Here is a 17,183-nt window from a genome sequence, read left to right as displayed (position 1 = left end):
AGTGAATTCTCATAAGAGAAATCATTATCATCGGACAACTCGAGCGGGGTATCATCAAAAAACATGATGAATCAGAATGCAGTGGATATGCTGCTTCATGCTGAAACAGCATTATTTGGATTATTCAGAAAAACATAAATTTTGGGAATCAAATTTCCAGGATATTGACGAAGATGTCAAAAAATTGCGCTTATCGCATGCAACAAGAAACTAGTTCTAACAGTGATCAATCGATCGATAGCCGGACGGTTAAGCTTGTCGCACAATTCACCGAAGACAGAACAGCCGCGCTGATGCTGTGTAACGTAAACGAGGTTTTTTCAATAAAGTTGTACAACATCACATAACGATTTTTTTGTTAATAACAGGAGTCATGTACATATTTTCAGAAGATTGTGCGTCATCTTAAATCGCTTTTGTTTTATTTTTTTTTACTGTCATTAAAAATTCAGGGGGGGGGGGGGGGCTGGATGATTCTGGAGGGGGCCAGGCCCCCCTGGCCCCCCCTGTTCCTACGCCAATGGCTTCAATGATGTTATTGAGAATAAATTGTAGTTCGAACCTTATTCGCATTTGTCATGTTATTTAATGAAATTTATTAAAAGTTATGATACACGACATTTTGTTGTACATATTTGTATCTATTATTGCGGTGTGTTTTACATGCGCAATAAATGTACAGTACTGGACAAAACTTCTGCAACTTTTTAGATTTTCCATACAAAATGACCAACTTTGATAAACTTTATCTCAGTTCTTTATGGACCGATTTGAATGAAATGTTCACAGAATATCAGACATAACTTGAATTTTAACATATATTTTTGAGTGATTTTTCCAATCACAAGTTGAAAAGCAGTAACGGTTTGACAAAATTGAATTTTTGGACGATTTTTTATAATTGACATAACTAAACATATTGAAGGAATAGCTTCATGGTATCTTCAGCAAAGTTGTAGATTTTAACGAGATGAATAGGTTTCCTGAAGACAGTTTTTGTGTAGGGCTATCAGATTTTGAGATAAAAAGTTTTGAATTTTTCGTCGAAAATTACACTTTAGTCAAACCGTTATTACTTATAAACTCGTGATTGAAAAAATTGTTCAAAAATATATGTTAAAATTTGAGTTATATCTGATGTTCTGTGGAATTTTCATTCGAATCGGTCCATAAATAACTGAGATCTAGCTTACCAAAGTTGGTCATTTTGTATGGAAAATCGAAAAAGTTGCAAATGTTTTGTCCAATACTGTAAATGCATAATAATAAAGACAGTGAGCCAAGAAGATGAGACAAGATTTATGATTGTAACTGTGTATGAGTCACAGATTTTTTGTTGCTCTTATGTCGGTGCTGATGTTTTGTTCGAACAAGCTGTTCCAAATCTGAAGAAAAGTGTTTTTTATTGTATCACCTACTGGCAGACTCAAGTGGGCTGGTCACTCGATATGAATGCCTAAAAAAAATATACTGGTGGAGATTATTGGTCTCATGAAACGTTGTCAATGTACGACCAATGACCATTCTGAAGTAAATAAGCGCGTACCCGAGTCCTTAGTAGTTGGTGAGATTTGGGAAAATATCGACGAAAATGGAGCTCTGGAATGTAATTGGTGTGGAGTTGACATGCTTTTCAAATGACTAAAGCAACAGACACGATAATATTTACAAAAAAATACAAATTTTAATGATATTGAAAAATGTTGCCAAAAACGGATCCATTTTGTTGCCAAAATCGGGGGGTGCCAAAATCGGAGCATGTCAAAAACGGAGCATGCCAAAAATGGAATCCCACTGTATTTGTAAAACCAAGCCTAATATGTTGAGCTGTCTTGAAGGGAGTTGTTTTTCGAGCTTTATGACGGAAGAGAAATGTCCACAGATTCACTGGATATGAACCGTATAATTTTCTATTTCCAGTCTAACTTGAAGCCACTAAACTGTAGGTTACTTCAAATCATAATTGAAGGTTTGGATTTATCGCTTTTAGATTTTAGGGATAACACATCTCCAGTGTGACTAGCGGACTCAGGAAAAACGTCTCCCAATAATTTAAATTTGTCTATCTTAGTAACAAGCAATCAATTCAAAATTTTTGAAAGTTGTATTTTGCGTTAGCATATAGATCTATTATAAAAGGTATATGGACATTGATTTTTCATTACTTTCAATGCGAGATAATCTTTCCCATATTTTGCTGTTCGGATAATTTGCGGACACCCTGTACAGGATGCTGCCCCTCCAGAGATTCCATCAAGAGTTTCTTCTGAGATTTCACCTGGAATTCCTCAAGAGATTCTATCAGGAGTTCCTCTAGAGATTATATCAGGAGTTCCTCGAATAATTACCTCAATATTCCTTCCAGGAATATCATAAGGAGTTATTTTATGGATTCTATGAGGAGTTCCTTCAGGAATCTAATCAGGAATTCCTCCGAGGATTTCATCAGGGGTTCATCTATGGATTTCATCGGGAGTTCATCCAATGATTCCATCAGGAGTTCCTATAGGGATTCTATCAGAAGTTCGCATAGTGCCTTCATCAGAGTTCTTCTGGGGATTTCAGCAGGAGTTCTTTCTGAGATTTCATCTGGATTTCCTCAAGAGATTTTATCAGTACTTCCTCTAGAGATTATATCAGGGGTTTGTCGAGGAATTCCCTCAATATTTCTCCTAGGTCTTAGATGGTGAATGGCCTTCTTCTTTCTGGCATTACGTCCCCACTGGGACAAAGCCTGCTTCTCAGCTTAGTGTTCTTATGAGCACTTCCACAGTTATTAACTGAGAGCTTACTATGCCAATGACCATTTTTGCATGCGTATATCGCGTGTGGCAGGTACGAAGATACTCTATGCCCTGGGAAGTCGAGAAAATTTCCAACCCGAAAAGATCCTCGACTGGTGGGATTCGAACCCACGACCCTCAGCTTGGTCTTGCTGAATAGCTGCGCGTTTACCGCTACGGCTATCTGGGCCCCTGGTGAATGGCCGTAGGCCGGGTATTCTACTCTTGGATGAAATAAAACTTCTGATCTTGACAAGAGAAAAACTTAGAATGAATTTTATTTAAAAATCAACTAATCTATGTTAGCTATGATAAATAGTCGCCAACTAGATCTCATCGCCAACACTCCTCCTCGACGGAAGAATCATAGCTGCGACACGGAACGTTGACTGCTTGACACGAGGAAGTGGCTTCGTCATCATGTCTGCAATCATTTCGTATGTTGGAAGATATTGTGGACTGATGATTCCCTGTTGCTTCAACTGACGAGCGTAGTGAAATCTCGTGTCCACGTGTTTTGATCGGCGTTCACTGGAATTAGATTCCAATTGTTTGATTGCACTTTAATTATCTTTGTGGATAAAGACTGGCAGCTGAGTCTTGATGTCCAGATCGTCGAATTGCCGTAAAACCCAGGACAACTCCTTGCAGCTTTCCGTAATTGCAACGTACCTACTCTGCTTCTGTACTGCTCAAGGTCACGTATTGCTGCTTCCTGGAGAACCACTCAATTATACCACCTGCGTACCGGATCAAATAACCAGTGGTCGATTTGCGATCCTTGGTGTCCTTGGGGATCCTTGGAATCCGCACCCAGGATCAGTTCGTGGTCGACAGTACTTTTTAAGTATCGCAGGATGCGTTTAGCTTACACCCAGTCAGCCTGGGAGGGACAACTAGTTTTTCTGCCAAGAATCGAAACTGCTTCTGCAACATCCCAGTTAAGCTGGTATACTGGTGGTTATTGGGCAGCGGTATCTCCTCCGTTGGATGTAGGTGGTCTGGATCCAATGGAAAGCTTGACGGTTTTGCATCTTCTAGACCGAACCTGGCCAGGAGCATCTTGATGTACCTTTTCTGGTTCAGCGCGATATGTTTCCCCGAACGGGTCACTTGAATCCCCGAGTGATGTCACCGTGAAAAATTCGTTCAATTTCTTGATGATGTCCTCGTATTCCCATTCGGTCTCACACACTATGACGAAATCATCAACGTAGACAGCAATATAGGCCAACTTACCTTTTCTCCTCCTGACGTAGAGACAACTGTCGTTCTTCTATAACTTGAAATTGAGCACGTCGTCCAATTTGTGGTTCCAAATGCGAGCGGCTTGCTTTAGCCCGCATAGTCTGCCGCATATATACCGTCTCTTTCAGATCTCCGTTCAGGTAAGCTGTCTTCACATCAACATGCTTGCCTAATGGTAACGTGGTCAGCTCCCACGTGTTGCATTCGTGCAGCGACTGCAGCACATCTTGCATGGATTGCTTCCACAAATTTGCTTCTGGCCTAGACACTGACTCTGGGTAGCTTCGAGGCTCATCGCAATTATAGTGTGCCAGTCTACCGTCAGCACAGTAGCGTTGATGGTGGATACCTTTGTTCATTCTGGTTGATCGCAATGTTGTACCCACAGCTTGCTCATTGTGTGCCGTTTCCACTTCTGGTTGTGACACATCTTCGTCTTGCGGTACGGCGTGGTCATCGTCGTCGTCGTCTATACAGGCTGTCGTCAGAATGATCTTCGAATCCATGAAAATCATCTTCGCTATCACTAATAACTGGCTCGTTACCAGCCGCGACTGCCGGTCCTGGCAGACATGCTTGCTTCTGTTGCTCTATCTCGAATGATAATAACGTACCTTTTTTATCTGCAGGAACCACTTCGTTGTTATCTGTCGGTGGCTAGAACCGAGCATCCTAGCTAACGATCAACTTGTTCGTCTTCATATTGATGAACCACCACGCTTTATGTTGCACCGAATAGCCGACGAAGGTTAACTTCTCAGCCTTGGATTCCAGTTTCGTTCGTTTGGCATCAGGAACGAAAACGTACGCTGTAGACCCGTAGACTTGCAATTTCGAAACATCCGGTTTGGCGCCATGCCCAATTTCGTAGGGCGTTAACTCAACCGCTCTTGTTGGCAGCATATTTTGAAGGTAGTTCGCCGTGTTGATTGCTTCGCCCCAGTAGAGGTTGGACATTCTCGCCTCCAGTAACATGCACCTAGCTATCTCCACCAGCGAACGGTTCTTTCTCTCGGCGATCCCGTTTTGTTGCGGCGAGCATGCTGCTGTGAATTGCTGCTTGATGCCTTCACGCTTCAGGAAAGCAACCAAATTGAAGCCACGGTATTCTACTCCTTGGTCGGACCTCATCCTCTGCACGTAATCCTGAATTGCATCAAACGTTTCGGATTTCCTCTTCAACAGGTACACCGTTGTATACCGGCTGTGGTCATCGATGAGGGCCAAGAAAAACCTACGACCACCCGGTGTCACGGTGTACATTGGTCCACACAGATCATTTTCTCTGCCTTCTTCGGGAATGGTAGCCGTGCCATCTTACCTTGTATACGCGTCTCACATGGCAAAACCAGTCCGCATTTCTTGATGTTATACCGGTGGCTAGTTGTCGGCTTTCCAGCTTCTGGATGACCTTCACGTCCCGATGATAGAATGCCAGTTATGCAAACAGCTTTTCGATTCACAACGCTCCCACAGCACCCACACGCTCCACTATTTGCAGATGGTAGAGACCTGGGAGGGAGAAACCAATACAAAATTTATGTACGTCAAGGTGAGCCGAAATGTTGCTGTCACGAACTGTCACTGTGAGCCCAGATCTTAAAGAGTGGACAAACATGATAAAAGCGCGTAATTCACCAACACATATTTTTGCGTTTCATGAAAGTTGACAACAATCGTTTGAAAATCAATTCCTACACATCCAAAAGCAATGCCACGATAGCACCTTTTCTTTTTATTGAATACTAGTGGTCCCGGCAAACTTCGTCTTGCCATCAAGTAGGCTGCTGAAAAACGTCATGGACGTCCCATACAAAACAGGCAGTTCCGTTCGCACCCGTTTCTTCTAACTTTCCTGTGAACATTTTGAGTTTTTAATACGCACGAACACATCGGAACACTTCAGGATCATATCTATATGATAAATTTCAAAATCCGATAGTCCGTTCTCAAGCCATTTCGTGACATACAAACACCACTCCATTTTTATTTATATAGATAAAGTATTGAAACACGCATATTTTTACTCTTTTCCAATAAAAATGAAAATAAAATGCACAGAACACTTTGACCATTTTCTCATGTTTGTCCAGAAAGATCGAAGGTGCACATCAAAATAAAAAAGAACGATTTTCCACAAGCCTGCCTTGATTGTCGTTGATGAGCTGAAATTATCTTGCAGTTTAAAATAGTGTTGTTTCATATTTCGTGTGTAGTATCGGTGCCTCCCTCCCAAGTAGAGACCGTTGCTTCGCCTTGCCATAGCAGCGATTCGATCGCCACTGGCAATCGTACACCCGTTTTCGTTGAACTTCATGTCAGCACCTTTCTGGACAAGCTTTCCAACCGAGACAAGGTTCAGGTACGAACAGCACTCCAGTCAGCACAATCTGCTTTTCTTCACCCGTAACATTGAATTTGGCAGTTGCCAACACCTTTCACTGCTGCTTTCTTCCCATCAGCTACCGTTACGAAGCTCCGTGTATCTTCACGAGGGTTCTCAACGGAAACGAAAAATTCACGATTGGCGCACATCTGCGAGCTGGCACCGGAATCCACAATCCAATTCATCACTGGTCCTTCTCGTGCGCTGAACATGAAATTTCCTTCACTCGACGCAGCCTTCCTTGCTTTCGCATGTTGCCTAGCAAGCTTCTTGGTATCGATGGCAACCGCTTGTTGACTTCGGGAATTTTCACCACAGTTCTGTTTCAGCCACAAAGCACAATCTCGCTTCATGTGGCCAAACTTTTGACAGTGGTGGCACACGATCGAATTACCTTTTCCGTCAACTTTCCGCACCGCCAAATCCGCCGGAACAGCTTCTCCTCACGTTTGAACCTCGTTGATAATTTTATCCTTTACGAGCGTCAACGTAAGCTCGTCATCCGACCGTTTCTCGAAAGTGGTGGTCAGTGCGTCGAACGTGTTAGGTAAACTGCGGAAAACTAAGACTGTAGGTCGTCATGGAGCTTCGTACCGGCGCTAGACAACTTCTCGAATAGATTTTCGAATTCGACCAGATGCTCCTCGATATCGTCACCTTCCTGGAACTTGAGATCGCAAACCCGCTTCAGGAGATGTACTTTCGAAGTCAACGACTTCCTCTCGTGTTGCTTCCGAAGGTTCTTCGACACATCCTTGGCGGTTTGCGTTTCCTGGATATGGCCGTGTTGAGATCTGATTAGCAGCAGCCCGATGGTTGCACGTGCTTTTTGATCACCTTCATCCCAGGCAGCCAGGTCCGTCACGTTCAGTCCGTTTTCAGCCTCTTCCCTTCCGGCTTCGCTCCTGGAACGATGTACTTCCAAAGGCTTTCTCGCACCACTCTCTTCCACTCGCTTTCTCTTTGGTAGTTTTCGTTCGTCAGTTTCGCGATTCCAGATCTTTCCATCTTGCACTTCTGTAGGGTCCAAAACCTCTTGAATGGTGAATGACCGTAGACTGGGTATTCTACTCTTGGATGAAACAAAACTTCTGATCTTGACAAGAGACAAACTTGGAATGAATTTTATTTAACAATCAACTAATCTATGTTTGCTATGATTAATAGTTGCCAACTAGATCTCATTGCCAACACTAGGAATATCATGAGGAATTCTTCTAGGGATTCTATCAGGAATCTTATCAGAAATTCCTCCAGAGATTTCATCAGGGGTTCCAATAGGGATTCCTTCAGGAGTTCTTGAATGAATTTCATCAAGGGTTCCTCCAATGATTTCATCTGGAGTTCCTTCAAGAACATCTTTAAGAATTCTTACAGGGATTCTATCAGGAGTACTTCTAGGGTTTCCATCAGAGTTCTTCTGGAGATTTCATCAGGAGTGCCTTTAAGAATATCTTCAGGAATTTCTACAAGCATTTCATCAGGAGTTCCTCCAAGGATTCCATCGAGAGTTCCTTCTGAGATTTCACCAGGAATTCCTCAAGAGATTCTATCAAAAGTTCCTCGAGGAATTCCCTCAATATTTTTTCCAGGAATATCATGAGGAGTCTTTTTAAAATTCTATCAGAATTTTCTTCAGGAGTTCCTTTAGGAATTCTTCCAGGGATTTCATCAGGATTTCATCTAGGGATTCCATCAAGAGTTCTTCCAGGGATTCCATCAGGAGTTCCTTCTGAGACTTTACCTGTAATTTATCAAGAGATTCTATCAGGAATTCCTCTAGAGATTATATCAGAGGTTCTTCGAGGAATTCCATCAGGATTTCTTCATGGGATTTTATAAGGAGTTCCGTCAGGCATATTATCAGGACTCCCTCCAGGGATTTCATCAGAAGTTCCTATAGGGATCTTGTCAGGATTTCCTTCATAGATTCCGTTACGAATTCCTCCAGGGATTACATCAGAAATTTTTCTAGGGATTACAGCAGCTCTAGGGATTTCATCAGAAGTCCTTCTGAGGATTCTATCAGGAGTTCCTCCAGGGTTTCCTTCATAGATTCTACCTGGAAGTCATACAGAAATTCTGTCAAGCGTTTCTCTAATGATTCCATCAGAAGTTCTTCCAAGAATTTCGTTAGAAATATCTCTAGGGATTTCATCAGGAGTTCTTCAATAGATCTTATTGGGAGCTTCTGTAGGAATTCAATCAGAAGTTCTTGCATGGATTCCATTACAAACACTTCTAAAATTTCATTAGAAAATCCTCCTAGGATTTCAGCATGAACACCTTATGGGATTTCATCAGAAGTACTGTCAGAGATTCTATCAAGATTCTTTCTAAAGATTCCTCCTGGTATTCCCTTAGAGTTATCCTAGGTTCCATCAGGCTATTTATTACACGGGAAAAAAATCTGTGGTAAAAATAACTATTTTAACTGACTACGCCCATTCTTAAAACTACCATGGAAATTCAGACCAATTTACTATGTTTACGGTACACCCCACCGCATTACTGGCACATTTGACAGAAATAATTTACAACAATCTGATTCCGACTACAGACATGGTAAAATCAAGCGCATTTCTGGTCTGCTGAAAATTGCCGGTGCGAGCGCTTAAGTTAACCCCCTAAAACGGTAGTTTTTACCGCACAATTTTTTTTGCGTATACGGATTTCTTTCGGAATTTATTAAAGGATTCTACCAAAATTTCCTTCCAGGGATTTCTCTAAGGGATTTTTCGAGAAATTCCTCCAGGAGCTCTTCAAGGGACTTCGTCCGGAATTCCTAAAGAGATTTCTCCCGAAATCAATCAAGGGACGCCTCACGAAATTCCTCAAGGAATTAACCCTTAAGATATTCCTCAAGGAATTAATCCTTAAGAAATTCCTCTCGGAATATATCCAAGGATTCTAAGGATTTTATCAGTAGTCCCTCCAGGGTTTCCTTCTGAGATTCTACCTAGAATTCATACAGAAATTCTGTCAAGAGTTTCTCCAATGATTCCATCGGGAGTCCCTGCAGGGATTACATCACAAGTTCTTCCAAGGATTCCATCAGAAGTTTCTCTAGGGGTTTTATCAGGAGTTCTTCAATAGATTTTATTGGGAGCTTCTGTAGGAATTCGATCAGAAGTTCTTCCATGGATTCCGTTAGAAAAACTTCTAACTTCTATCAGGAATGCTTCTAAAGTTTCCTCCAGGTATTCCTCTACAGTTATTCTGGGTTCCATCAGGCTATTTATTACGGATTTTTTTTCGAATTTGTTAAGGAATTCTACCAGAATTTTCTTCCAGGGATTTTTCTAGGGGATTTTTCAAGAGATTCCTTCAGTAACTCTTCAAAGGAGTCCTCACGGAATTTCTAAAAAGTTTTCTCCCGAAATTCCTCAAGGAATTAATTCTTAAGGAATTCCTCTCGAAACATCTCCAAGGATTCTCGAGGATTATCAAGAATTCCTCCAGGGATTATACCAGAAATTTATTATAAGTATTTCTTCACCGGAATTAGTCAATAGATTCCTTCCGTAGTTTCTCAAAGGATTCCTTGCGGAATCTTTGAAGGAAACACTGATGGAATTTATAAAAGAATTTATTGAAGATTCCCTTGAAGAATACCGTAGGATAACCTATAAGAATTTCCAACTTCTTCTTCTTCTTTCTGGCATTACGTCCCCACTGGGACAGAGCCTGCTTCTCAGCTTAGTGTTCTTATGAGCACTTCCACAGTTATTAACTGAGAGCTTACTATGCCAATGACCATTTTTGCATGCGTATATCGTGTGGCAGGTACGAAGATACTCTATGCCCTGGGAAGTCGAGAAAATTTCCAACCCGAAAAGATCCTCGACCGGTGGGATTCGAACCCACGACCCTCAGCTTGGTCTTGCTGAATAGCTGCGCGTTTACCGCTACGGCTATCTGGGCCCCCAACTTCGGCTATCTGGGCCCCCAACTTCCAACTTCTTATCAGTTAAATGATTGTGGTGATTTTTCTTCCAAAGTGACTTATACTTGGATGCGCTAATCACCATTCTAGGACAGCGCCATCTTCGCATTTTAGATTTGCATTAGATTACCAATAGTGATCGTTGATCTTATTTATTACACTGTTCCCACTTTTCATCTACAAACGGGCCAGTCGACTCACAGTATTGACTCTGAGAGCATACACGGAAACAAATCGTTTATCAAATATTAAAATATAACATTTCAAAAATAAAGCTAAATACTGAACATGGCTTAACATCATTTGATAGTGAAGAGTACCGTAAGGACGCCATTCACCGCTCATTTAACAGTATTTCAACACATTAAATTCTATCAAAATCGGTTTTTCGATATTTTTCGCAACTTTTTGCGCTAGATGCAAGGTAAAACATTTGTTTTTGTAGGAAAGAAGTTGAAATGTGAACTACGTATAATGGTACTGAATAACATGTATGCCAAAGATACATGTGTAGGGCGCCATTCACCGCTCATCCTAAGTATGAGGCTCTATATACACAACTAGTTGGAATTAATTTACTTTCATTAGCTGGTTGTTATCTTTGTACTATAGTACCACAACATATTAAAGCGTGGCAGCTAACAAGCATTTTTCGATCTGCCATAATAAAATCATTGTTCAACTCATGTTTACCGCTTTAAACAGTCTAAAATTATTTTCTATATATAATATATAATATTAAATCATTTGAATTTAATTCTGATACAATCCATTCTGGTATACTAATACATGTTGATGACTTTTATTGTGAAAATTTGTTCTGATTTTTCAAAATAATTCAATGAGCGGTGAATGGAGCATGAGCGGTGAATGGCGTCCTTACGGTACATACATGTTGTTCAAGGCGATTGTGTTCGTCCATCTTTGTCAGATTTTAACTTAAGTTGAATTTTGTAATTGAGACAGACCCTGAGTAATTATTTTGAAACTCCCAGTAAAAAAGTCACCCCTGTTCACTAATGTCGTTTTCGTTTTTAGGAACTGGGTCGGTGATCAACACATAAACAAACAAACGTCAAGCAAATTGTAGTCCGGTCGAACCTGAATCGGGTTGGGGTTGAAACTGTGATTCAGAACGGGTTGCGCCAGTTCCAACCTAGGTTCAAAAACGAATTCGACATAAGTAGTGGCCAGTTTTCCCTGTTTGTTGTTGTTGTTGGTAGAATATTGTATAGCCCCTCGATCACCCGAGAACAATTCTTACTGAGTTTTTCCCATCTGTCTCGCCCCTCGAAGCAGGTTCCCGCCGGGGCTCACGTGGAAGCAGCAACGCATCGGCCACCTCGACCCGCTCCAACCGTTCACAGCACGCCAAGGACAACGGTACGGCTCACCATCATCAGAACGAAAGTGTCACCGTCGAGATCTCCGAGGTTCGATCCTAAGAAGCGATCCACGGGCTTCAATATCCGCATCGGACTGCTGCATCACTTCTACATACACACAGTTAATATGACGGACGGCCATTGTCAGGGACCATTTAATCGAAAACTAGACACAAATACGCAGAAGATTCTATATATTGCTGAAAATGAGAATACGGGAAATGAGTTTCATAATAAATAATATGGATTTTTAGACGAAAAACTACTTCTAGGCAAGACCTCCTCCAGTGACGGATGGAGGCATACTAAAGTGATCTTTTCCATAGATTAAAACCACTACACAAGAACTATAAAACAAGACCGTTGCTTACTCAAACTCGTAAACCGGAAGGAACAACCGCAAAAGCAATTATATCTGATCGTAGAAATTATGAGACAAACAGTAGAATACCGCTAGTAATACTTCTTCTGTAAAAGAGCCGTGAACACTTTCCAACTGATAAATAGAAAGGCATCTTCCAAAAGCCACGCAAAGCTTTGTCGTCATTCAAAGGAAAGCTTTCCCTTACGGTAAATGATAAAATAAAATGAAATACGAAACAATAGGTAGGGTAAAAGCATTTATTTTCGATTCACAAATGAAGATATGGACTTACGTTGAGGACTGAAATACAAAAACTGAAAACAACTGGATCGAAAATCAGTGTTCTTGCCGAAGTAGGCGCCTACGGACGCAAAGAATCATCGTCATATCCCGTAGCAACGCGCGCAAAAGTGTTTTCACACACAGACATCAATTCCAGTTCAGTGTGAACGAAGGAGTGTGGTAGTACTAGAACGAAGTAGTAGAGCTGAATCGTAGAGCATTATTATGACGAGTAGTAGAAGCATATGGAAACCATGAATTATAATCAGTTCTATATTTTTTTAGTAGCTGTCAGTTTACCAGAGAGAGTCAATAATCCGTAGCGTCATCTTTAAAGTGGGAAATATTAGATCTTCAGATAAATATCATAGCATTTTCATAATCGATACGATCGTAGGAACAACTATACCGGTAGACGTTTATTTCTTCAAACGCCGTAGAGATCGACTCCATGATCATCAGTGCTGGTTTTGTATGGTTTGTGTAGCAAAATGGCGAATTCTATTTAAACGCGCATAATTAAATGACAATCTAAATGTGACGGATCGTAGCCGGATGAGAGATGGAACAAACACAAAGAAAATTTGTTCGATTTTGACGTGGTAAATGTGACAGTAACAGCAGTAGCATGCTTTGACTTCTGATCACTAGTTTGAATTAAAATTTCTGAATAACATAGTAACCATTAAACGAAGATACGAGTGACAGATGTAGTTGGGCTACAGTAGGCAGTATTGGCAAATGCCGTTCAGAGATTTAATTAAGACAGAAATAAGTAGCACCAAGATTTTACTTCAATTCATGAACAATTGAGCGATACCAATGTGGGAGATGACAAAGATATTAATCTAGAAAATTGAGAAAAAAAATAAACTAACCAAATATGACTGCTTTACACCCTAGTGTCAGAATCAAAATAAATAAAGAAAACGCGTAGAGTTGATCTTAAGAAAAATATAAGCACAACAGTTTTACGATTCAACACCTCTAGAGTAGTAATTTTGATGAAGAAAACCAATGTATGAAGAACGTTTTTATTTGCGGCTATCTTTAACTGGGCTTTTATTTACATTAACGAATAAACGTAAAATCAATACAAAAATATTTACTCTAATGGCAGTGAGGAGCGCATGTGATATTAAGTCGAAAAAAAATAATTCTACTGCTAAACTTACACAAAAAAATCACCAAGGAAACCATCCACAATAAAAAAAAAACGAATGAACGTCAAACTGACTCACCGTAACCAAAGCGCCATCTCTGGAATGTTTCTGTAAAAATAGGGGAAGATTTTTGGAGAAATATTTCGTACTTTGCTAGCTTCGGAAGCCGTGGTCTTGTCTCAGCAGACGTCGCACTCACTCACACTGTTTATAATTCGCGCACATTGCAACTTTCACCCCTTATATATGAATAGGTCTAAAACAAACAAGGGAAAGTTAATCTTAAAACAACAAACACTTACCGATGTAAGAATGAGCCAAGCACAAGCGTTGTCAGAATGCTTTGCGATGTTGCATTCCCCTAACCCAGCTTCAGTTTAAATCCGTTACACGCAATATGTTATTGTGAATGAGATTTTTTGCCCGTGTCACTTAACAGTAATCGACCAAAAGAAAAGAAAATGCTTTAATCGAAATACCTTAATGCTAGAAGGAGAATTTAAACATATAATCTATCCAAATAAAAACAAGCTTGGAACAATTTGAAAACAGAGTAGATTTGCGAACATAAGGGCGAAGAACTGTGACATTTGTGACGGTGAATTCCTCGAACAATGACTAACCATGAAACGACTTGTTCGCCATCTTTTGTATCGCCATTTAGATGTTGACAAACCCCCTTTTTGAATCATAATAAATTCTTCCTTTTCAGAACAGCTCTTATTTCTAACAACCTAGAAGCAACTAGAGGTAATAATGGGATAAATTTATAACCAATGAAAAAAAACTTAACAAATAGACATAGATGTAGCAAAAATAGCGCGAATCGCGTTTACAGTCAGAGTAAAAAGAATAGCTTCAGATATCGAGACATGCAATAAAAGAAAACTTAAAAAATCAGATACCGAAAGAACGGAAACCCGAGTTGAAAACGTTTGAATTTTGAAATTTGGGGAAGAATTTCAAAATTAACACGTTTTGCTCATATGCAAATTTCAGTGAGAAAATAGAGTGATAGCGTTGAGTAGAAATGATAATTAAGAAACAATTCAACCATATAACCATATTGATTTGATCGACACTCACAAACACATCCACATGATGAAACTCAGTCTCACACGCTCACCAAAACACATTCACGTTAATAAAAATTTAAAAGTATTGAATAGAGTTTAGAAAAATAGCATAATAGGCGATAGAATGGTAGTAGGCGAAACAAAAACTTAATAAAAAAAAATCAAAACCAAACCAAAAACACACGAAAAACGAATGTGAATGCGAAAAGCTCTTATTTACTAGCTACTATAACTAGCGCTACCAGAAACAATCGCGCTAGCAAACTATTTTCTACGATTATTACACCACAAACGTGAATTTAAGAATCTTAAGACTATTCTTGTTCTCTTATTCTATTTATCAAGATGAAAAAAAACCGAAAAAACATTAAAAAAATAAACACACTGAAACAAAAGCTATTCTCTTCTCTCGAGGTTTATTTTCTATAGATAACACAGTGGACCGCAGTCACACGTACACGACAAACACCTTAACACTAAACACACACAAACACAGATAAGGAAATAATTCGAGAAAAAACTGGAAAAATAACAAAAAAAAGTCTTAAGTACTATTTCAATTACATTATTATAGCGAAAAGGCAGTATGGTCAAGTGGTAAGGATCGAAGAACACATCAACAACGCGGAAAGAAGAATGAAACTGCAGAAAAAAACACACATACACTACTACTACTACTATTCATAGCTGTATGAAGTAAACCAAGAATAGAAAAACAACAGAAGAAAGTACATTAATATATCTAGCTAAGATGTATCACTTTACAGAACTTAAAACTTTTATTAAAAACATATTTACTTTACATAAACTAAAAAAATGGATGTATCTCCTTATGCCGAAATTTTCTAGAAAAAACATTATTTAAGCTTTCAATGACCATTTTTGGGTTCATTTTCTTCTACAGTTTAAATTGTTTAAATAGCGACGCGATTTATCAAGGACTACTACTCACTCAGGTGACACACGCTCCAATCATTACCGAATAAATCACGATTCTTTTCAAAAGAGTCACGATTCGCTAGCGTCTAGAAGGGAGCTCCACAATTTATTATGCCAAGTACACATAAAGCATCTAAGATAAACTATTCAATACGCTTCCAATCGCAAAACGCAACATACTGTTAGCCATCTATACTTTGGTAGCGCAACTAGTCAGATGATGATAGATTTGATTTTTCACGCATCCATCACATGCCGCTGTGGGGAAAAATGTTTTATTTTCCTGATATAAGACGGTTTACAGTGAAACAGTAAGGCGGAAAAGGTAGGAATATCCATTCTCTATGTTCTACATACGTTTGTTTTTTGTATTATTGCACTACTTTCATAAAAATTGAGATCCGGCTGGTAGGAGCACTAGTTTGAGGTTGGAAAACCAAGATATGTGAGGTTAGTTTCATTGGAACTTTCGCCTGAGCGATTTTTGCGCTTGAATAAAACACGCTTCGGAACATTCTTCGCTGCCCCTAAAAATATCATTGGGTAGATAAATGAATTCTCTACCATTGGATCTCATTCAATTTCATACATAAGTGAAGTAAGCGGTGAAAATAAATATTTTGTTCCGAATGTTTTAAAACCATAAATGAGTTTGACATTGCTCTCGTCAACCATCATCATGACGACAGCAGCACACCCCACCGGACGAATTGTCGTATTGGGAGCGAATAGGGTCCTAAAGCTCTGTCTCAATTTTAAAACCTAACACTTACAGTCAGTGACATAAGTTAGTAACCAAATGCGGTTTTTCCATACAAAATGCTCAAGTTTGGGGTGCTGTATCTCAGCTTCTGGTAGTCCGAATTGGCTGAAATTTGGATGGCGAACTACAAATAACTTGAAGTTTTGCATGTAAAGGAATTATTACATTGCAATTATTTTCCATAGAGTTTCAGAGGGTTGTTCAAAGACAAAAGTAAGTAACCGAGAGACTTTTTTATTTAATTCGAAAAGGTAAGTTGTGGGAAGTTGGTGTGTTTCACAAAGTTGTTCAATTTCAGAAGTCACACAAATTTGCAGAACACACCAACTTCCCAAGACTTACCGTTTTCGAATTAAATAAAAAAAGTCTCTCGGTTACTTATTTTTGTCTTTCAACAACCCTCTGAAACTCTATGGAAAATGACTGCAATGTAATAATTCCTTTACAGGCAAAACTTCAAGTTATTTGTAGTTCGCTATCCTAATTTAAGCCAATTCGGATTACTAGAAGCTGAGATACAGCACCCCAAACTTGAGCATTTTGTATGGAAAAACAGCATTTGGTTACTAACTTATGTCACTGACTGTATGTTTAGGCTAGAAATACATGTTTACCCAAGTAACCATACTGCTCAAACTGCAATTTATGCATATAAACGGTGTATCTAAATCTAGCATTATGTATAAGTACAATAAAAGTTGATTTAAAGTGGGGCACCTAGAGCCATATTGAAGTTAAAGCTTGTGAATAGCTTATAAAATTAACTCGACATTTGTGAGGCCCTTTCTCACTTTAAATCAACTTCAGTTGTACATATACAGTAATGCTGGTTTTATATACACCGTTTA

General features: G+C 39.5%; 1 protein-coding gene across 3 annotated transcripts in view; it reads left to right on the top strand.

The window, feature by feature from the left end:
* Positions 1-15,124, top strand: part of LOC5575947 — a 547,305-nt gene extending 532,181 nt beyond the window's left edge. For 2 of the 3 annotated variants that reach the window (XM_021838036.1, XM_021838034.1), the window contains exon 9: positions 11,663-15,124. In XM_021838036.1, coding sequence (XP_021693728.1) covers positions 11,663-11,808 — 146 coding nt within the window. In that variant the 3' untranslated portion in view covers positions 11,809-15,124. Of the gene's footprint in view, positions 1-11,659 lie in introns of all 3 variants that reach the window. The other variant, XM_021838035.1, reaches the window with a different exon arrangement.
* Positions 15,125-17,183: the final 2,059 nt, after the last annotated feature.

The sequence above is a fragment of the Aedes aegypti genome, chromosome 1 (genome assembly GCF_002204515.2).
Source record: "Aedes aegypti strain LVP_AGWG chromosome 1, AaegL5.0 Primary Assembly, whole genome shotgun sequence".
In the NCBI taxonomy this organism is placed as follows: Eukaryota; Metazoa; Arthropoda; class Insecta; order Diptera; family Culicidae; genus Aedes; species Aedes aegypti.
Note: the sequence above shows the minus strand (reverse complement) of the source record. Positions and strands in the feature narration are given on the sequence as shown.